This window comes from Rhinolophus sinicus, chromosome 15 (genome assembly GCF_057876585.1).
Source record: "Rhinolophus sinicus isolate RSI-liver-muscle chromosome 15, RSI-T2T, whole genome shotgun sequence".
NCBI classification, from domain to species: Eukaryota; Metazoa; Chordata; class Mammalia; order Chiroptera; family Rhinolophidae; genus Rhinolophus; species Rhinolophus sinicus.
Window position 1 is genome coordinate 26,876,764 of NC_142515.1, and position 16,136 is coordinate 26,892,899.

At 48.3% G+C, this 16,136-nt stretch overlaps 1 protein-coding gene across 1 annotated transcript in view; it reads left to right on the forward strand.

Moving 5' to 3' along the window:
* The window catches only part of TLL2 (tolloid like 2), a 115,254-nt gene that overhangs the window by 83,417 nt on the left and 15,701 nt on the right, over positions 1 to 16,136 (forward strand). Inside the window, exons 11-16 of the mRNA XM_019725125.3 lie at positions 4,651 to 4,767; positions 5,842 to 5,987; positions 6,476 to 6,671; positions 14,125 to 14,250; positions 14,976 to 15,136; positions 15,773 to 15,953. Of these exons, the coding sequence (XP_019580684.1) occupies positions 4,651 to 4,767; positions 5,842 to 5,987; positions 6,476 to 6,671; positions 14,125 to 14,250; positions 14,976 to 15,136; positions 15,773 to 15,953 (927 nt within the window). The remainder of the gene's footprint in view (positions 1 to 4,650; positions 4,768 to 5,841; positions 5,988 to 6,475; positions 6,672 to 14,124; positions 14,251 to 14,975; positions 15,137 to 15,772; positions 15,954 to 16,136) is intronic.

A 16,136-nucleotide genomic window follows, 5' to 3' on the forward strand; every position in this document is an offset into this window, starting at 1 on the left:
AGCTTCGTGGTTTGCTCTGCATAGTTCTGGGTTTTTTTTTAATCTTTTACAAGAATGCATTCAGGTATTATTTTATAATTAAAATAATAAAAGGAGTTGTGTGGGAGGAGTTTCATCAGAACATGGAATCGCAGACCCCTCAGCCTGGCAGGGACCTTAGAGTCGCGTATCCCATACCTTCACAAGAAAACCATGCTCCCCCAAGTGCAGACCAACTTGCTAAGGCCGCACAGCCTGTTAAGCGGCCGAGATCAGGCCAGAACTTGGATGTCCTAGTGATGGGGAGAGGCGACTGCCGAAGCTGAGAAGGGTCTCCCCTCGGATTGCTAGATAAGATACATGACTCACTGTTGATCTGAAATTCAAATTTAACTGGACTTCCTGTATTTTTGTTTGCTAAATCTAGCAACTCTATACTCCCCCAGGAATGCGATAGACTTAAAGGGCTTGGGAGGAGGAAGCGCTCTGTTACTACGGAAGCTCCCCAGAGAGGGCTAAGACACACTCCTGAGAATGGACACGGGCAGAGGGATTTCCAGTCGCTCCCTTTTCTTGAAACAAGAATTTTCTCACTACAGATCCTGGTATCTCTGGCTGCACTTTCATGGATTAGATGGGCTTTTGCCATTCATTGTTGTGAGTGATGGTTTGTTTTGTTTGGGTGGATTTTTTTCTGTTTTTTTTTTTTTCTTTTTTGCCTTATACTTTACACACTTTTGCAGTGTGTGTGTGTGCCTCAGCCAAGGCATGGCCCAGCGCCTGCAACCGTCCTCCATTCGCGGGAATTCTCCTTGCCAACTATTTGGCCCGCTCTGATGTTTCCAAATGCAGTTGTTAGTGAACTTTTGTGTTTGGAACAAGTGCATTGTGTGGGCCGAGTTGGTCCCTGGGAGGGGTCAGTGCCATGAAATCTGCCGGGAGGAGGCAGGTCAATGCCCCTTTGGCAGGAGGGAGAGAGGATTAGGGCGGATTGTGAAAGTATGCATCTTGCTCTGAAAAACTGTGCATTGCATATTTTCCCAGGGCAGTGTGTGAAAATCCAGGCATAATGGGCACATAACTTTTTATGAATGAACCCTTTATGACTCCCCATGGAGCCCACTTGTCCTGCCCTCATCTGCATTTCCTCTTCTTGATATCCTTATTAAACTCCTCCTCCAAAGCCAGGAACCAGTTTTCAATTTAGGAATTTGACACCTTTTCTCTAGTCCAATTTCTCTCCAGCCTGTTAGTCTCCTTGGAAGGAGGCTGTTTGGGACCCGGGTTTTCACATAGTGATTAAAGAGAAATGTAAGTAGATTGAGAACATTTCACGGCTGGTTAAAGATATCAAATTGGTTTTTCAGTTGCAGGGGTCACTTATGAGATTGCACCTAAAGGGGGGGAGGAAGGTGGCTGCATAGAGAACTCATCCAGTATTCTGAAATACTGTCCTGTTAATTGGATTCCCCTCCCTTATTTCTGCTGGAGGAATGACTCGAACAATGTACTTTTGTATGCAGAACTGTCCTTGAGTATTTTCTACCACCACAATGCACACAAAAGCCCTTTCTCCCCCTTTCCCTGAAATGGGGAGGGAAGTTCAGAAAGGCCAGGCTGGCCAATCAGTGTCGTGTGGCCCCTCTACTGGGACTCCTGGGCAGGGGCAGCCTCCCAAATAAGCAGAAACGATAGCACGAGTCAAACAGCCAAGCCTGCCATTGCCGTAGACTTTCTTTATGGTTGAGGCTTTGATCTCCATGCCTATGTGTCTGCTTCCAAACTGGGAAGTAGGAATGATCTTTACATTCTCCGAGAGTAGATTTGATGTCTATTAATCCCCAAATGCACAGTGTTCAGAATTGCACCTTAAGCTGAGATGTTCCCTTTGATGGCGGTGGGGTGATGTCACGTGACGATGATGGTGAGACTGATGAAGGAGGTCAGATTGTAGACTGCCAAGGTTCAAATCCTGCTTCTCCTTACAACTTTGAGTCTAACTCAACTCAAATTATCCAATCTTCAGTTTTCTTATAAATAAGATTAATGATAGCACCTAATTCATGGCCGAGGGGGGGTGCAATTAGATAATCCATGTAAAGGGCTTAGGACAGTGTGTGGTATAAACATGCTCAATAAAAAAGGAGCTTTTATTAGTGCCATTACGGTGAAGGTGAGAATGTTGAGGCATCATTCAAGGGACAACAGAGAGGGTTCCGGTTAAGAATTACGAGGTGATTTGGGGAGAGACATTACTTATAAATAATTTTTAATTTGTTCTGCCAAGTCTAGCTCTGCCAAGGCAATAAAATACACCTTAGTCTGTCACTGCTTCCTTCTCCGGAGTACCGAGCAGAAATGGGTTGTCCTGTGGTCTTGGGGTAGGTGGCTTATCACGTCCGGTTGGATTCTTAGGCAGCAAGACAGTGGCAGTTCCTCTCTCTTTTGGAAACAACCTCCAGTAGCTGTGACAGCTGGGGTTTTAAAAAGAGAATTTGGACTTGACACTTGGGCTAGGCTAAGAAGGAATTCCTTGTGAACTGGTGTTGTCTAACTGTGGTTTAGCAGCTCCGTCTCCTCTCTGGTAAGCAATACTTCCCCACGCCTGCATGTTGTTTTCCAAGAACTAATTGGCCATGCCAGAGGAACCATTACTGAAAATTTATAGGCTTCTGATGGATTTTCCTTGCCGAATTCTTGGCAGCGGTTTCATCAGCTCATCTCACTTAATATTAAGTGTACCAAATCCAAAAGGCTGCAGGTGGCCAGAATCGGAAGAAAGCAAAGGGAGATTAGCAGCCTTTACCCCGATGTCTCCCCAGATGTATGCTACAGTTGGCCGTGAGGAAATTAGTTCTTCCCCCACCTTACTCCCCCATTTCTCAGAAAGGTAAAGCAGAGTTACAGCTTCAAGAGATTGATCTAGTACCTACCACGGTGCTGACAATAAGAGAGTGCCCTCTAAATGTCTGTTACATGGACTTTAAAAAATATATTGAAATATAATCCACACACTGTATAATTCACCATCTACAGTGTTCAAGTCAGTGGTTTCCAGCATGCTCACAGAATTGTACAGCCATCTGTGACCACAGTCAATTTTAGAAGACCTTCATTACCACCGAAAGAAAACCCACACCCATTAAAAGTCACTCCCCATGTCCCCCCAATGTTAAATGGATTTTCTAAGAGATTCACCCAGTGGGTACTTGTCAGAACCATGGCCTCTAGTCCAAGTAGGCCTTGACGGGTCTGTGTTGAGAACTGGTTGGTGCGACACAGCCCATCTCCTTCCCTGTCCCTGCCCCAGATGCCATTCTTACATGGCGTTAGGAATCATATGGCCAAGGATGACCATACACTGGGAAGACAGGTCCTCCCCGCTTTTGCTCTGTAGAGGGTCCAAATTTCAGACACCCAAGTGTCTAAGAAAGATGCAGTATTTGTATTTTTAAATAACGAAAGTTCAATAACAATTATGAGCCCCTTTCCAACAGGTAGTGGGAACTTAATTTCAGTCAGTTTGTGTTTTCCTCCTTCCCCCAGGGTGGGGGTGCTGGCGGGGGCAGACCTTGGGCCAGGGCGCGGCAGTAGGAGAGGCCTCCATGGTACCACCCGGCTGGCGTTGCTGGGATGACCTCATCCCGGTCTGGTCTACAGTCCTCTGTCCATCTAAATGGCTGCTGGGCCCCCTCCTTGTCTCAGCCCCGGGCCAGTTCAGCTTGGTGCCTTGTCCCTTTCTCCCTAGAAGATATCCTCTGGGCGACAGGAAAGTCATTTCCACACCCCTCCCAGGAGCCTGAAACCACATTGCTGCCGTCACACCCTGCTTTCCCTGAAGAATTCTGTCTGCGTGCCGCCTGGCTTCATGTCTTAACAAACCTGCAGACACTTGTTCTGACCCGGGTGCGACATGGGAAATCTAGGGTCTTGTTGTTGCTCCAGGCTCTGCCCAGAGACTGGGCAGAGTTATCTGCTTCTCAGGTCCTGAAACCTACTGAGCGTCTCTATCATCCTTTCCACCCAGTCTCAGCTCAGGGTGGGACAGGGCACTGCATCCTTTTAGAGGCTCCATGGTGCCTTCTCCAAGCCGCTCTCTCCCTGGTCCCCTCCCTCTTCCATCCTAGGACTCTCTCTAAGGCTACAAGGACAGGAAGATGGGCTCTTATTCATTGTGTATTCTTCTAAATCTTTGGCATTGTGACTAGGCTTGTGACATTCAAAAGCCAAGAAGATCTGATTTCTTCATCATGTGATCTCTGGCATGCCTTCTCTGAGGCGAGAAAGGCGTAATGTCTTCCCAAAGGCATGCCCCCAAAAGAGAAGGCTGTGTATGTAATAGGAAACACCGGGGGCTGGGGGGTGGGGCACAGCTATCACCATCTCAGGACATTATCCCGCCACACCTTCAGCACTTCAACAAGACCCATTTGGTAGGAAAGAGAAGTGCCTGGGTTATATTCCAGGTACAAGGCATTCTGAGGAAGGCACACATTGTGTGACTGTTTCCATCCCATCTTCTACTCCTGTGTGTGCTACAGGAGGAGTTGCCACAGTAGGGGTTATTACTCACCTTGAACCACATTTAAAGAAACACCACTTTCTCTCTGCCTGCAGTAAGCCGCTTCCTGCTGTCCACCAGCAGCCTGACTGTTCCTTTTCGCTTCCCAGGTAGGTTTTGTGGCGACAAAGCCCCGGAGCCCCTCGTCTCCACAGACAGCCGGCTCTGGGTGGAGTTCCGGAGCAGCAGCAACATCCTGGGCAAGGGCTTCTTCGCGGTGTATGAAGGTTCGTTCGTGATGGAAGAAGCCACCTGGGTAGCTCCTGATGTGCCTCTGCCCTTCACATGCAGCCCGCCGTCCCTCTTCCTGCCGGGCGTGCGTGGTAGCTGCCAGAGCCGTGAGGAATGGGGCAACCACTGAGGGGGCTAGGCTGAGAAATTCATTGTCCTCTGCCTCCACACTCTGGAAGCGGAGGGGCCAGCTGTGCTCACTTCAGGACAGATGTCATCTACCTGTCACCAAGCTGCTGAACCCTCATTCCAGTCCCGTGAGGGGTGGTACCAGGGTGTATAGAACCCTGTGGAAATGAGAACAGTCTGAATAGTTGTGGGAGCCTGAGCAAAAAATCTAACCTCTCGAAGCCCCTGTTTGTTTCATTTGTGAAGAGAGGACTTTGAGCATTGTTCGGGGGGCTTTCGGATACATTTCTTGGAAGGGCCTCTGACGTCACCATGGTGGTTGAGGTGAGAGAACCAGTAGGTCTCGGCTCTAAGCAGCTGCCACCAGGGCAGTTCCGCTTCTATTTGTTCCACATATTACGTTTCTCTGGGTAGCTACCCCTGTGCACTGCCCCACCCGTCCCCCCCAGGAAACCACTGCATGGTTACTAAGGCCCCTTTTGGCTTTAAATTGTGATTTTGGAGAGGCCAATGTTTCATTTTTAGAAAAGGAATAATGTACGTGTGCGTGTGTGCGGTCCCTACCTCCACATTAGCGTCACCTGGGGAACTCTTACACATCACTGCTGCTCTGAGGGCCCCCAGACCCACTTCAATTAGAACTTGTGGGGATGTGGCCCCGGCTTCCATGGCTTGAAAAATCTCCCAGGCGATTTCGATGCACAGCTAGGTAGAGAACGACTGCTGCTCTACATGGTTCTTTTCTATATGAAAAAAATTCAGAGATGCAAACAAATGAAATTATGCCTTTCTGGAGGCTCAGTCCTGGTTGGTTGGAAATGAAAATGTTGGCAAGTGGAGTCACCTAGTGGTGATGAGAGGCCAACTTCCTTCGTGAGATCCGACCAGGGACCCCCTTCCTTTCTCTTTCTAAAGCTGGTTCTCTGGTTTTCTTTCTAAAGCTACCTGTGGGGGAGACATTAACAAAGACGCTGGCCAGATTCAATCTCCCAACTACCCGGATGACTACAGACCTTCCAAGGAATGTGTCTGGAGGATTACAGTTTCGGAGGGGTTTCACGTGGGGCTCACCTTCCAGGCTTTTGAGGTAAGTACTGCTTGGATGGTCTTTCCAGGGATAAAGCAATGCCAACTTGCTAGGCATTTTCTGGTCTACAAAGATGGGTTTCTATTTTTTGGTGGAAAACATGACCCTAAGAAAACGTTTCAAGCCCATGATGTTTTATACCTGGACATCTGACATCAAAAACTTTGCAGGCTTTGAAATGTCCTCTGCCTCCTTTCTGAAGGCTGCTAGAGAGGGTGGGAGAATAATCGAGTGAAAGTCCAGGATGGGATCCTGGGAAGTTTTGTAGAATTGTTCTTCCCCATTTATCGTCTCTCAGTCTCTTCACAGCTTGATTCACCCTTGACTTCCACAAGTAGGCGATGTCTTGGAGAAGCCTGGGACACACTTGGGTCCTTTGGCCTCTTGGTTAGATGTTTCAGATTGATATTGAATTTCCCTTCTTAAATCAGAAACCTTAAGGCCAAGCCATTGGTCGTCTTCCACGTTGCCTCTGTTTCTCCATTTAGATTGAAAGGCATGACAGCTGTGCATATGACTACCTGGAAATCCGCGATGGCCCCACGGATGAGAGCACCCTGATTGGCCACTTTTGTGGCTATGAGAAGCCAGAGGACGTGAAATCGAGCTCTAACAGAATGTGGATGAAGTTTGTGTCCGATGGCTCTATCAATAAAGCGGGCTTTGCAGCCAATTTTTTCAAGGGTATGAATTAGCAGTTGTTTCCACTTATAGTCACAGGAAGAGGTAATTGCTCCCCTGGCTTAAGAATCACAAAACCCATACGGCACCTTAGCACCAAAACAAGGCTCTCTGCAGGCAGCAGACAGCAACCCACTTTTGGGCTGCGCTAGGGCCCCCAACAGAGTTCACACCGACTCAGAACAGGCTCAGCCTTGGCTCCTACGTGGCAGGACGTTCTGCTGCTGTGCTTGGAAATTACATTTCATAAGTTTGCAAGGTCCATGCAGTGAACCTCAGGGAAACTGAGCACTGATAACAATAAATGTTTGTGTAGCCACTAGCATTAATTGAGCACCTACTGTGTGACAGGAACTGTGCAAGGTACTTGGTTTACACAATGTAATTTAATTTTCAAAATAACCCTTTAGTTGTGTTTGGATCACTTTTAATCAGTGTTGAGAAGGGCTGCTCAGGGTCACTCAGATAGTTAAGTGGCAGATCAAAATTCCAGACACAGCAAGTGTGACTCCTAAGCTCAAACTCTTTCTAGGACATTATGTTGCTTTATCAGATGTGTGCCAGTGAGGCAGCCCAGGTCTTCAGCTCCCGAAACATCAGCCCCTAGCCTAAAGTGGGTGGGGTAGGGAGGAGAGTGAGGGGGTGGGGCTCAGGGGAACACACCTCCATGTTGCCTCAGGGACCAACTTCTCTGCAGTGTCTTGAGGAAACCAGACCCACAGTGGTACGGGAAGACCAGCATTCCTGGCTCAGCACAGCAGGCTTCCCAGGATTCCTCTCAATGGGTAGCTCTTCCTTCTCTATTGTCAGGACCCCAGGAGCCCCTCAGGCAACACCCTATAAGGGAATATTGGATATTCAACGATACATTGTGATTGGGCACCAATAGCGCACCAGCAGCCACTAAATGGAGATATCCAGTCTGCATATGAGGTCCTTTGATTAGTGGCACCACTCTTGCCCAGGAGAAGGCTGCTTTCCCTTCCCTCTCTCCCTTCCCAGGACTCCTGGCTGTGCCAACCCAGAAATCCTGATCCCTTCCTTACTCCCAGTCTCCCCATCTGCCTCCTCTTAGCCCCTTCTCCCAGGTTCTGCATAAGTGGGTGTCAGAAGAACCCACTTCAAGCTATGTGACTCTGAGCAGGCAGCCATTTGTTACTGAAGACTTTGTTTTGTTCTCTGTAAAACAGGGGCGGGGGGGAAATCTGCCCCTTTTACCTAACCTGTTTTGATGCCCCAATGACAGGATGGCTGTGGATATACTTCATAAGCTGAAAAGTGCCACACAAGCTTGTGGGATTATTCTTTTTTTCTGTCTTGAGGCATCTGGGGAGAGCAGAACCCAAGCAGAAACAAGAATTATAATGCTCTGAATATCTGGAGACAAAACTTAATTCTTTCCCAAGCAAAAAAGCCAGGCCACAGAAAGCATATTTCAAATGTAGGTCTGCTAGTGGTTGTAAGGGAAGAAGAACATGACAGTCTTAGCTGAGATGCCTGGAAATTCACATCCCCTGCCCCACCCTGGCCCAGACTGCATGTGCCTTAGCAACACTGGCTGGGGGGCCTTGAGCAAGTTGCACAACCTTTCTGAGCCCCAATCCCCTTCACTTGTAGAAATGGCAGCTACCAGATTATTGCAGAGTTGTTGTCAGGAGTAAATGAAATAGCATAAGCGAATACACATGGTATAATGTTTGGTCCCATTAATTGTCTTTGCTTGGGAAGGCGTCTTTTGAGACGGTTATTTTTCTCTCTGGAAAAAAATGACGTGACAATTTCTTTTTGCTGTTGCCAGGTATCGGTTTCCTGTTGCTGCTGTAACAAATTACCACAAACTTGGTGCCTTAAAACAACACAAATGTATTATCTTATGGTTCTGGAGAGCAGAGTTTCTTGCCTTTTCCAGCTTCTGGAGGAGGCCCCTGCATTCCTTGGCTCGTGGGGCCCTTCCATCTTCAAGCCCACAATGGCCAGTTGAGTCTTTCTCAGGCTGTATCACAGACCTGTGCTTTCATTGTCACATCTCTTTTTCTGACCCTAACTCTCCTCCTCGCTTTCAGTTATAAGGACCCTTGTAGTTACATTGGGCCCACCCAGATAATCCAAGATAATCTCCCTCTTCAAGATCTTTGATCACATCTGCAAAGTCCCTTTGCCGTGTTAAGGTAACAGATTCCCAAGATTCAGAGACTAAGTCATGGACAGTTTTGGGAGGCCTGATTTTGTTTACCACACGTCACAAATGATTATGAGGTTTCATTCTAATTCTGTTATTCTAATCCTCTGGTCCTTCTGCTCCCCTGACTTCCGTCCTCAGGTCTGTAAATTAGGTATTGGGAGTTCTTTCCAGTGAGGTAACTGGTAACCAGTTGGCACTGGCCCCACGCACCTCATTCCTGATTCTGCTGATAATCAGCAATACACACATTTGAGAGAACCAGCTAACGCTGGAGGATAAGGTTGCCAGATTTAGAAAAAACAAAAATAGGAGACCCAGTTAAATTTGAATTTCAGAGGAAGAATGATGTTTCAGTATAAGTATGTCCCAAATATTACCTACTATGCTAAGAAGTGATGGGTTGTTCATTGTAAATTCAAATTTAATTAAGCCTCTTGCCTTTTGTGTGGCAACCTCACTGGAGATGTCAGTGCAATGGAAAAGAGTGTTTCTCTCTATGATGCTGAACTGGTTTGTAAGGGACTGAGTTGAGAGCCTTGCCTGGTAAGTAACCATGATAACCAGCTCCATTTGCTGGTTAGAAGAGCCCATCTTCTCCCTCCTCCCCATTTAGTATTAATTCAGCAGTCATCAATCAGTGTCCTAGGGGCTGTGGACAAAAAGCAGAACACAGTCGTTGTTCTCAAGAGCTTCAGGTGGTGAAAGAGACCCTCGCGCAGATGGGCAATGGCGTGGACCTGGGAGGAGGCCAGAGACCAGCCGGGGGTGGGGTCAGGTTACCCAGCCTGCTGCCTCCAGGGCATTTCAATTTGCAAACATCTTTTTAGATGTTCACGAAGGTGTTAGTTGAGGCCCATCTATACTAACTGAGTGCATGGGACCCGCTTGACATCTTTATGTCACAGAGGATGACCTCGACCCTGAACCTTAAAAGACGAACCAGAACTGATGGAAACCTCATTGGACTATTAAAGGGCAAAGCAAAGACATCTATTGAGTGTGCCGGAAACCACATTAGTTATCTCCCCTTATCTTCAGAACAATCCCTTGGTAGGTATTATCGTCACCCCCACTTTCAAGTTGCGGAAACTGGAGTTCTAAGGCAGCCCAGCTAGAACGAGACCCTGGGTCTTCCGCATCCCACAGAGCACTGTCTTTCCACAACAGAGACCTAAAAGCCACAGGCAAGTAAAGTGAAGGAATTTGAATTTCTCATTCGTGTTTGTGATTTGATTCTGACGGGCACCTTTCTGCTTTCTTGATACCGGGGGAGTATAGGGTAAAGGGCCCTGCATTTAGCATCTGAAGTTCGGGTTCTAGCCCTGCTGTCATTTCTTACGAGCTGCTCTCTGTCAGGTGCCAGGTCTCCTTTCTGAGACTGGATCATACCTGCTTTGTTCTCCACTCTATTCCCACTGCCTGGCCCGCGGTAGGCTCAATACATACTTACTGGGCAATGAATGGATCGGGAAATGAATGAATGACGCTCAGATTCCTCATTTGTGGTTTAGTCATCCTGCTGCCTGCTCTGCCTACATTTTGGGGTCCCCAGGAGGATGAATGAGGTGAAAACCAAAGTCTAGAGCAGTGCTGTTCAATAGAAATAGGATGCAAGTCACAAATGTGAGCCAAGTATGTATTTTAAGTATTCTAGCAGCCCGTTTACCCCCACCCCCAAAACCCTCCAAAATAAAACCAGGTCAAATTAATTTATTTTATTTAACTCAATATATCAAAAATACTATAATTTTAATATGTGATCAGTATTATACAATGTCAATGAGATATTTTATATGTTTTCCTTTCATACTAAGTCTTGGAAATCCAGTGTGCTTTACACTCCTAGCATATCCCAGTGTAGACTGGCTGCATTTTAAGTGTTTGATACCCACACAGGGCTGGTAGCTACCATATGGGACAGCGCTGGTCCAGAGACTGCACAGTTGGTGTCTTTGCCCTGTCTTTTTCCAAGAGGCGATAAGTAGGAAGTCCTGTGGACACACAGTGCCCAGTGCAAGTGTCAGGACTCGTGCAGTGAAAGCTACTAGAAGAGTAACTACCAAGGCGATGGAGAAGAATTGGGCCAAGTCAAGGAAGCTCTCGCCTTGGTGCCAGTTGGCAAGAGGTTCTGCTCAGGGCCCAGCTGGCATATGGCACTGACCAGGGTGCCAGTTGGCCTCTGCATCCCTCTCCTGGTGCCAGATGGCAGCCTCTCTCCGCCTGCTGGCTGGGCAGCCGGCAGAGCGCCTCGCATCTCTGGTTACATCAGGAGATGGCAGGAGCATTCGAGGGTTGGCAGGGCCATTTTGGTCACACACTTTCCACAGAAGTATCTGAGGGTTCCCACCGTCCACTGTCCCACTACTGATGGACCACCATGGGTGTTTGATTAGGGGGGCCGGCATCTTTCAAGGTACTTCTTCAAAACCTTCGGGATGTGCCCTGCCTTCTCCTTCCTTAACCCTTTTTGAAACAAGTTTTGGGATCCTACCTGAGTCATTTCATTATCTAATCATGGAATGATTCCTTTTTCCACTAATATCACTTGGAGAAGGCAAAGAAGCCATATAATCTGGGTTCAGTGTCTCCCACACCCACACTTTCCCCGGTTCTCCTGACAGGCTTGGCCTCAGCCACTGTAGCCCAGAGCGAGCATGAACCTACAGGCTTGGAGCCGACACTACGTCATCACAGTGTGGAGGTGACACAGAGGACACCGAGGCTCTCACTGAAAGCAGGGCCCCTTGCATACTTCCATGCCACCCACCCAAGCTGGAGCAGGGCTGCAAATGGCCAAAATACCCACTGCTTTTGTGGAGAGAGCTTGGGTACACATGTATACCTTTCACTTACCTTCCTGGGCCAAACACCCTACTCTTCTAGGCTCTGGAGGAGGTATATTCCCTTTGCTTTCGGCTCATACGGATCCCACCAGCCATCTTCCTTCCATGTGGCTGTGATGGCACCAGAAGACTTATTCATCTGTGGTCCTCCCTTTCTTGCCTATGACATATGTGTGTCCTGCCCATAGCCATAGCATCTTCTGGCATCACAGCACCCCCCACCCCACCACTGCCTTGGTCCTTTGTTCATCTGAGTCTATTGTAATGGGCTTTTCCCACAGTTCCTTTCTTCCTCTCCCTGTGCTCACCAGCCAGCTTGTTGATTCTGCTGTGCTGCCCTCCTCCCTATCTGGTCTTCATGGGCCCATCCTTGGTGCATTTTCCTTCTTTCTGTTCCTGCCTTGTCTCCTTCCCCGGTACCACTCCACTCTCCCCTGATTCAGGTATGCGCAGGTAACCTTATCCTTTTCACTCCCCCATCACTGTCTCTCCACCCGCGGGAATTTCAAAAGCAGCCCCACTGTGGTCTATGGTGATAGCCACTCTGCCCCGTGTCTATGTGCTGGCATCAGCACGGGCATCGTTTCATTCACCACAGCCCTACCAGCAGCTATTCTTCTCCGTTTAAAGCAAGAGGAAGGCTCAGAGAGGTCGAATCACACAACTTATTAGGGGAAGATCCAACCCAGGTCTGTCTGGCTCCCTCTGTAGCCTGGACACCCTCCATGTCTCCTTATCGTTTATTCTCCTCCTTCTATGCTTTCAAACAAACATCGAAGAAAGAGCTTTGCACATTGTAAAGTGAGAAATAATTGCAGGATTGTTACTATTTTATCTGGTTTAACACATTTATTTGAGTCCGTGGACAACTTTAATCCCCTGCCTATAGCACGTCCTCCCATCCCAGTCTCCCCGACCGACCCATGTAAGCCTTTGTTGAGCCCAAGAACACAGCTCTCTTAGAACGAGTGACAGGATATTTACAAACTCCCTTACTCAGCGAACAGCAACCCGATTGATGAGTATTTTGTGCATCGTAAACAAGGACGATTGGAAGGAAATGGGTTTATTTGAGCTGGAAAAGGAGAGTGGAAGGAGACATTATGGTGAAAGGGTTTGCATTTTCTGGAGAACCAAGGGGTTGGAAAATCGCAAGGAGTCAGAATTTTGACAATTCCAACTGCACAGGACAAGAAAAGCAGCAAGAGCCCTATTTCTGGGTGTTTTCAAGCCGGGTCTGATAAGCCATCTATCAGAAGTGTTATTAAAAGGATCCTTGCGGAGGTGGCAGGACTGGGATCTTTTCTGGTCTTTACTGACTAACTCAAAGCCATCCTGATTTATTTTGTTTGTACTATATGGTCTTTTGAGATTTTGTGGACATCTCTGTGCTTGCTCCTTTCCTACTTTCCATGGTGTTCTGAACCACCAATACTTTCCTCCCCCACTCCAACCTTTCTTCTTCCTAGATTGGACTTTTTTTTTTTTAATGTCTCAGTGTTCAGATGTCTCTTCACTAGGCTCTCCGTCTCGGTTAGGCCCAAACCGATATGCTCTCTTTCAGGGACAGATGTATCACAGCTTGGCAACAGAAAACGATTTTTCCTTTTATTTCTGATACTCTTCTTGGAGATGCTCAGTGCCTGGATTTTGCTTTTCTTCAGTGGTTCCTGAGCTGACGTGTCTGGGGAGATTCTCCAATGACTCCCTTGTTTTCCTTTTGGATAGCATTCCTGGCGTCCTACTTGCTGTTATTTAATTGCCCCCAAATACATCGCTGGACACTGTTGGTGCTGAATCCCATCTGATTGCCCTGCTGACTCAGTCTCCCTGCAGCCTCTGCCAACGATTTCTCCTGAGCATTGGCTAACCCAAGAGCCCAGTGTTTTCTGTAACCTTGAAGATCTTCCTATGCACACCTCTTCAGATTATTTATAAAAATGCTAAATCACATGTTCTTGTTCTGTCTCTGGAGAATACTTAAACATCTTCATCTACAAACGTGTCCTTTTGTCCTTGTCCTTTATTTAATGTCCCTGAGAAGTTCTGTATTTGGGTTCGGGTGGGGGTAATTCCATGGCATTGAAATTAGTTAAGTCTTTGGTATGGAATCTTTGAGATTTTTAAAAATCGCAAATGAGTACAGCTGACTGAGTCCTTCAAAGAGGGAAATTATCCAGGCCTGATCTCTCCTGAGCAGAGCCCTGCTTCTGGCTAACACGTTCCTCCTGTTGTGTTCTCAGGATCCTACCCTTTACTCTAGCTGCTGCTGGTTCTGAGATGTGGACATGAGACGCTTTGGGAGGTGGTCCCCAGGAGCCATTCTTGTTCTTGGAGGACACTTGCTAGGGACTCTGGGATGTGGATTGTGATGGGGAACAGACCAGGCAGCCTTGTGACGATTTGACCGAGGTCACCTTTCCCCCAGCAGAAGTGGATGAGTGTTCCTGGCCAGATCGTGGAGGGTGCGAGCAACGCTGCATGAACACGCTGGGCAGCTACAAGTGCGCCTGTGATCCTGGCTATGAGCTGGCTGCTGACAAGAAGACATGTGAAGGTTGGTGTTGGACCTGCCAAGCTGGAGTGAGAGTGGAGGGGGCTACAAGTCGTAAGGGACGTGGAGCAGAGATGGGGCGCCGGCTGGCTGCGAAGTAACAACAGACAGCTGTGGTGGATGATTGGAGGGAGAAACAACTCGATAAATTCACAAATGTGAAAGGACTGCCCAAATCACACAGACTCCATGCTAGAAACTGAAACTGGAGCCGTGGTTTATTTCCTTCTGTGACCATGTAAAATTCACATGATTATTAAGGTAGAAAATAAAAGCAAAAAAAAAAAGTAAAAAAACAAAAAACAAAAAAAAAACCCTGAGCACTTTGATGCGACTCAACTAATAGCCATTTTATTCACTCCATTTCTACCTGGCTGGTGTTCTATCTACCTTACCTACCTGCATGACTCGGCTTGTTTATATAAGCCAGGTACATTGCATGGCTTGGTGCAAACGTTTCTAATTCTCCTTTGGTCCAAGTCATGTGGAGTTCCCAACTATGCCACTGGGTGACACGTCAGCAGAAATGCATTGTTGTCATTTTTAAAAGTAGTAAAGACCTGTCCTCAACTTTATCCCTCCAAATCCTCAGTTGAAGAAAGGACACTGAATTAATCAGTGCAGATTGCTAACTTTTTCTCTGAAGAACAGCAGGGCTTATTGCTTAGGGGAATCGCACTCACTTGGAACTAACACCAAATGAATCTTGCTTCTGTTTCCCCGTGCAGTGGCCTGTGGCGGTTTCATTACCAAGCTGAACGGAACCATCACCAGCCCGGGGTGGCCGAAGGATTACCCCATCAACAAAAACTGTGTCTGGCAGGTGGTGGCCCCCACTCAGTACCGGATCTCCCTTCAGTTTGAAGTATTTGAACTGGAAGGCAACGATGTATGTTTCTGCGCTCTAATTGATTGGGGATTGTGTTGGCAGCTTTGTGGCTCCGGGCTGGGAACCAGGAAGGGGCCAACAGGCAGGGAGGTGGCTTCCTAGGGTCATGGCATCTTAGCTAGGCAGCATCTGGGGAGTATTTGCTGCAGCAGTTTTTAGCTGCACATGCTCTGCAGACAGAGTGTGTGGGTCCTCTTGTCACTGATAAATTCAAGGAGAATCAGGACAAGAAGGAAGGAAGCAGGTCTTGGGGGTGGGAGGTGGTTCACACAAGCATGACCCGTGGGGGAGGACTCTGGGGGGGTTAGTGTCCAGCTGAGGGGAATGGAGGGAGTGAGGTGCTGCTGGGGACCAGGTATATACAGCCTGTTCCCTTCTTTGAGTAGGTGTCATGGGACGACCAAGTAGCCGAGGCCCCGGCAGAACCCTACAGCCAGTGTAGTCAGGCGTGCCCCGTGTCTGCCCCTGGGGCTGGAGGGGCCCCAGTAGGAGTCAAAAGGATCCTCCCTCTGGACCTAGCTGAGCCCTTCTGACCACCTGGCAGGGTGCAGCTCTCAGGAAGGGGTCCTGCAGGGCACGGGGGTCGGGATGGGGGTGTAGGGGCACCGGGCAGCTCCCCACGGCGCTCGATTGCAGGTCTGTAAGTACGACTTCCTGGAGGTGCGCAGCGGTCTGTCCCCCGACGCCAGGCTGCACGGCAGGTTCTGTGGCTCCGAGACGCCTGAGGTTATCACCTCACAGAGCAACAATATGCGTGTGGAGTTCAAGTCAGACAACACGGTCTCCAAACGCGGCTTCCGGGCCCACTTCTTCTCAGGTGTGCAGGTTTGGAGGGCCAGGCCGCGGCGCGGAGGGCTACAGGGCTTTGCTGGCTCCCAGCCTCTGAGGCACCTGCCCACCCCTGTCTGCTAGTGGCCCTGCCTTCATCGTCTTTCCATAACAAATTACCTGCATGGCTTCAAACAACAGAAATGGATTCTCTCCCAGTTCTGGGGACCAG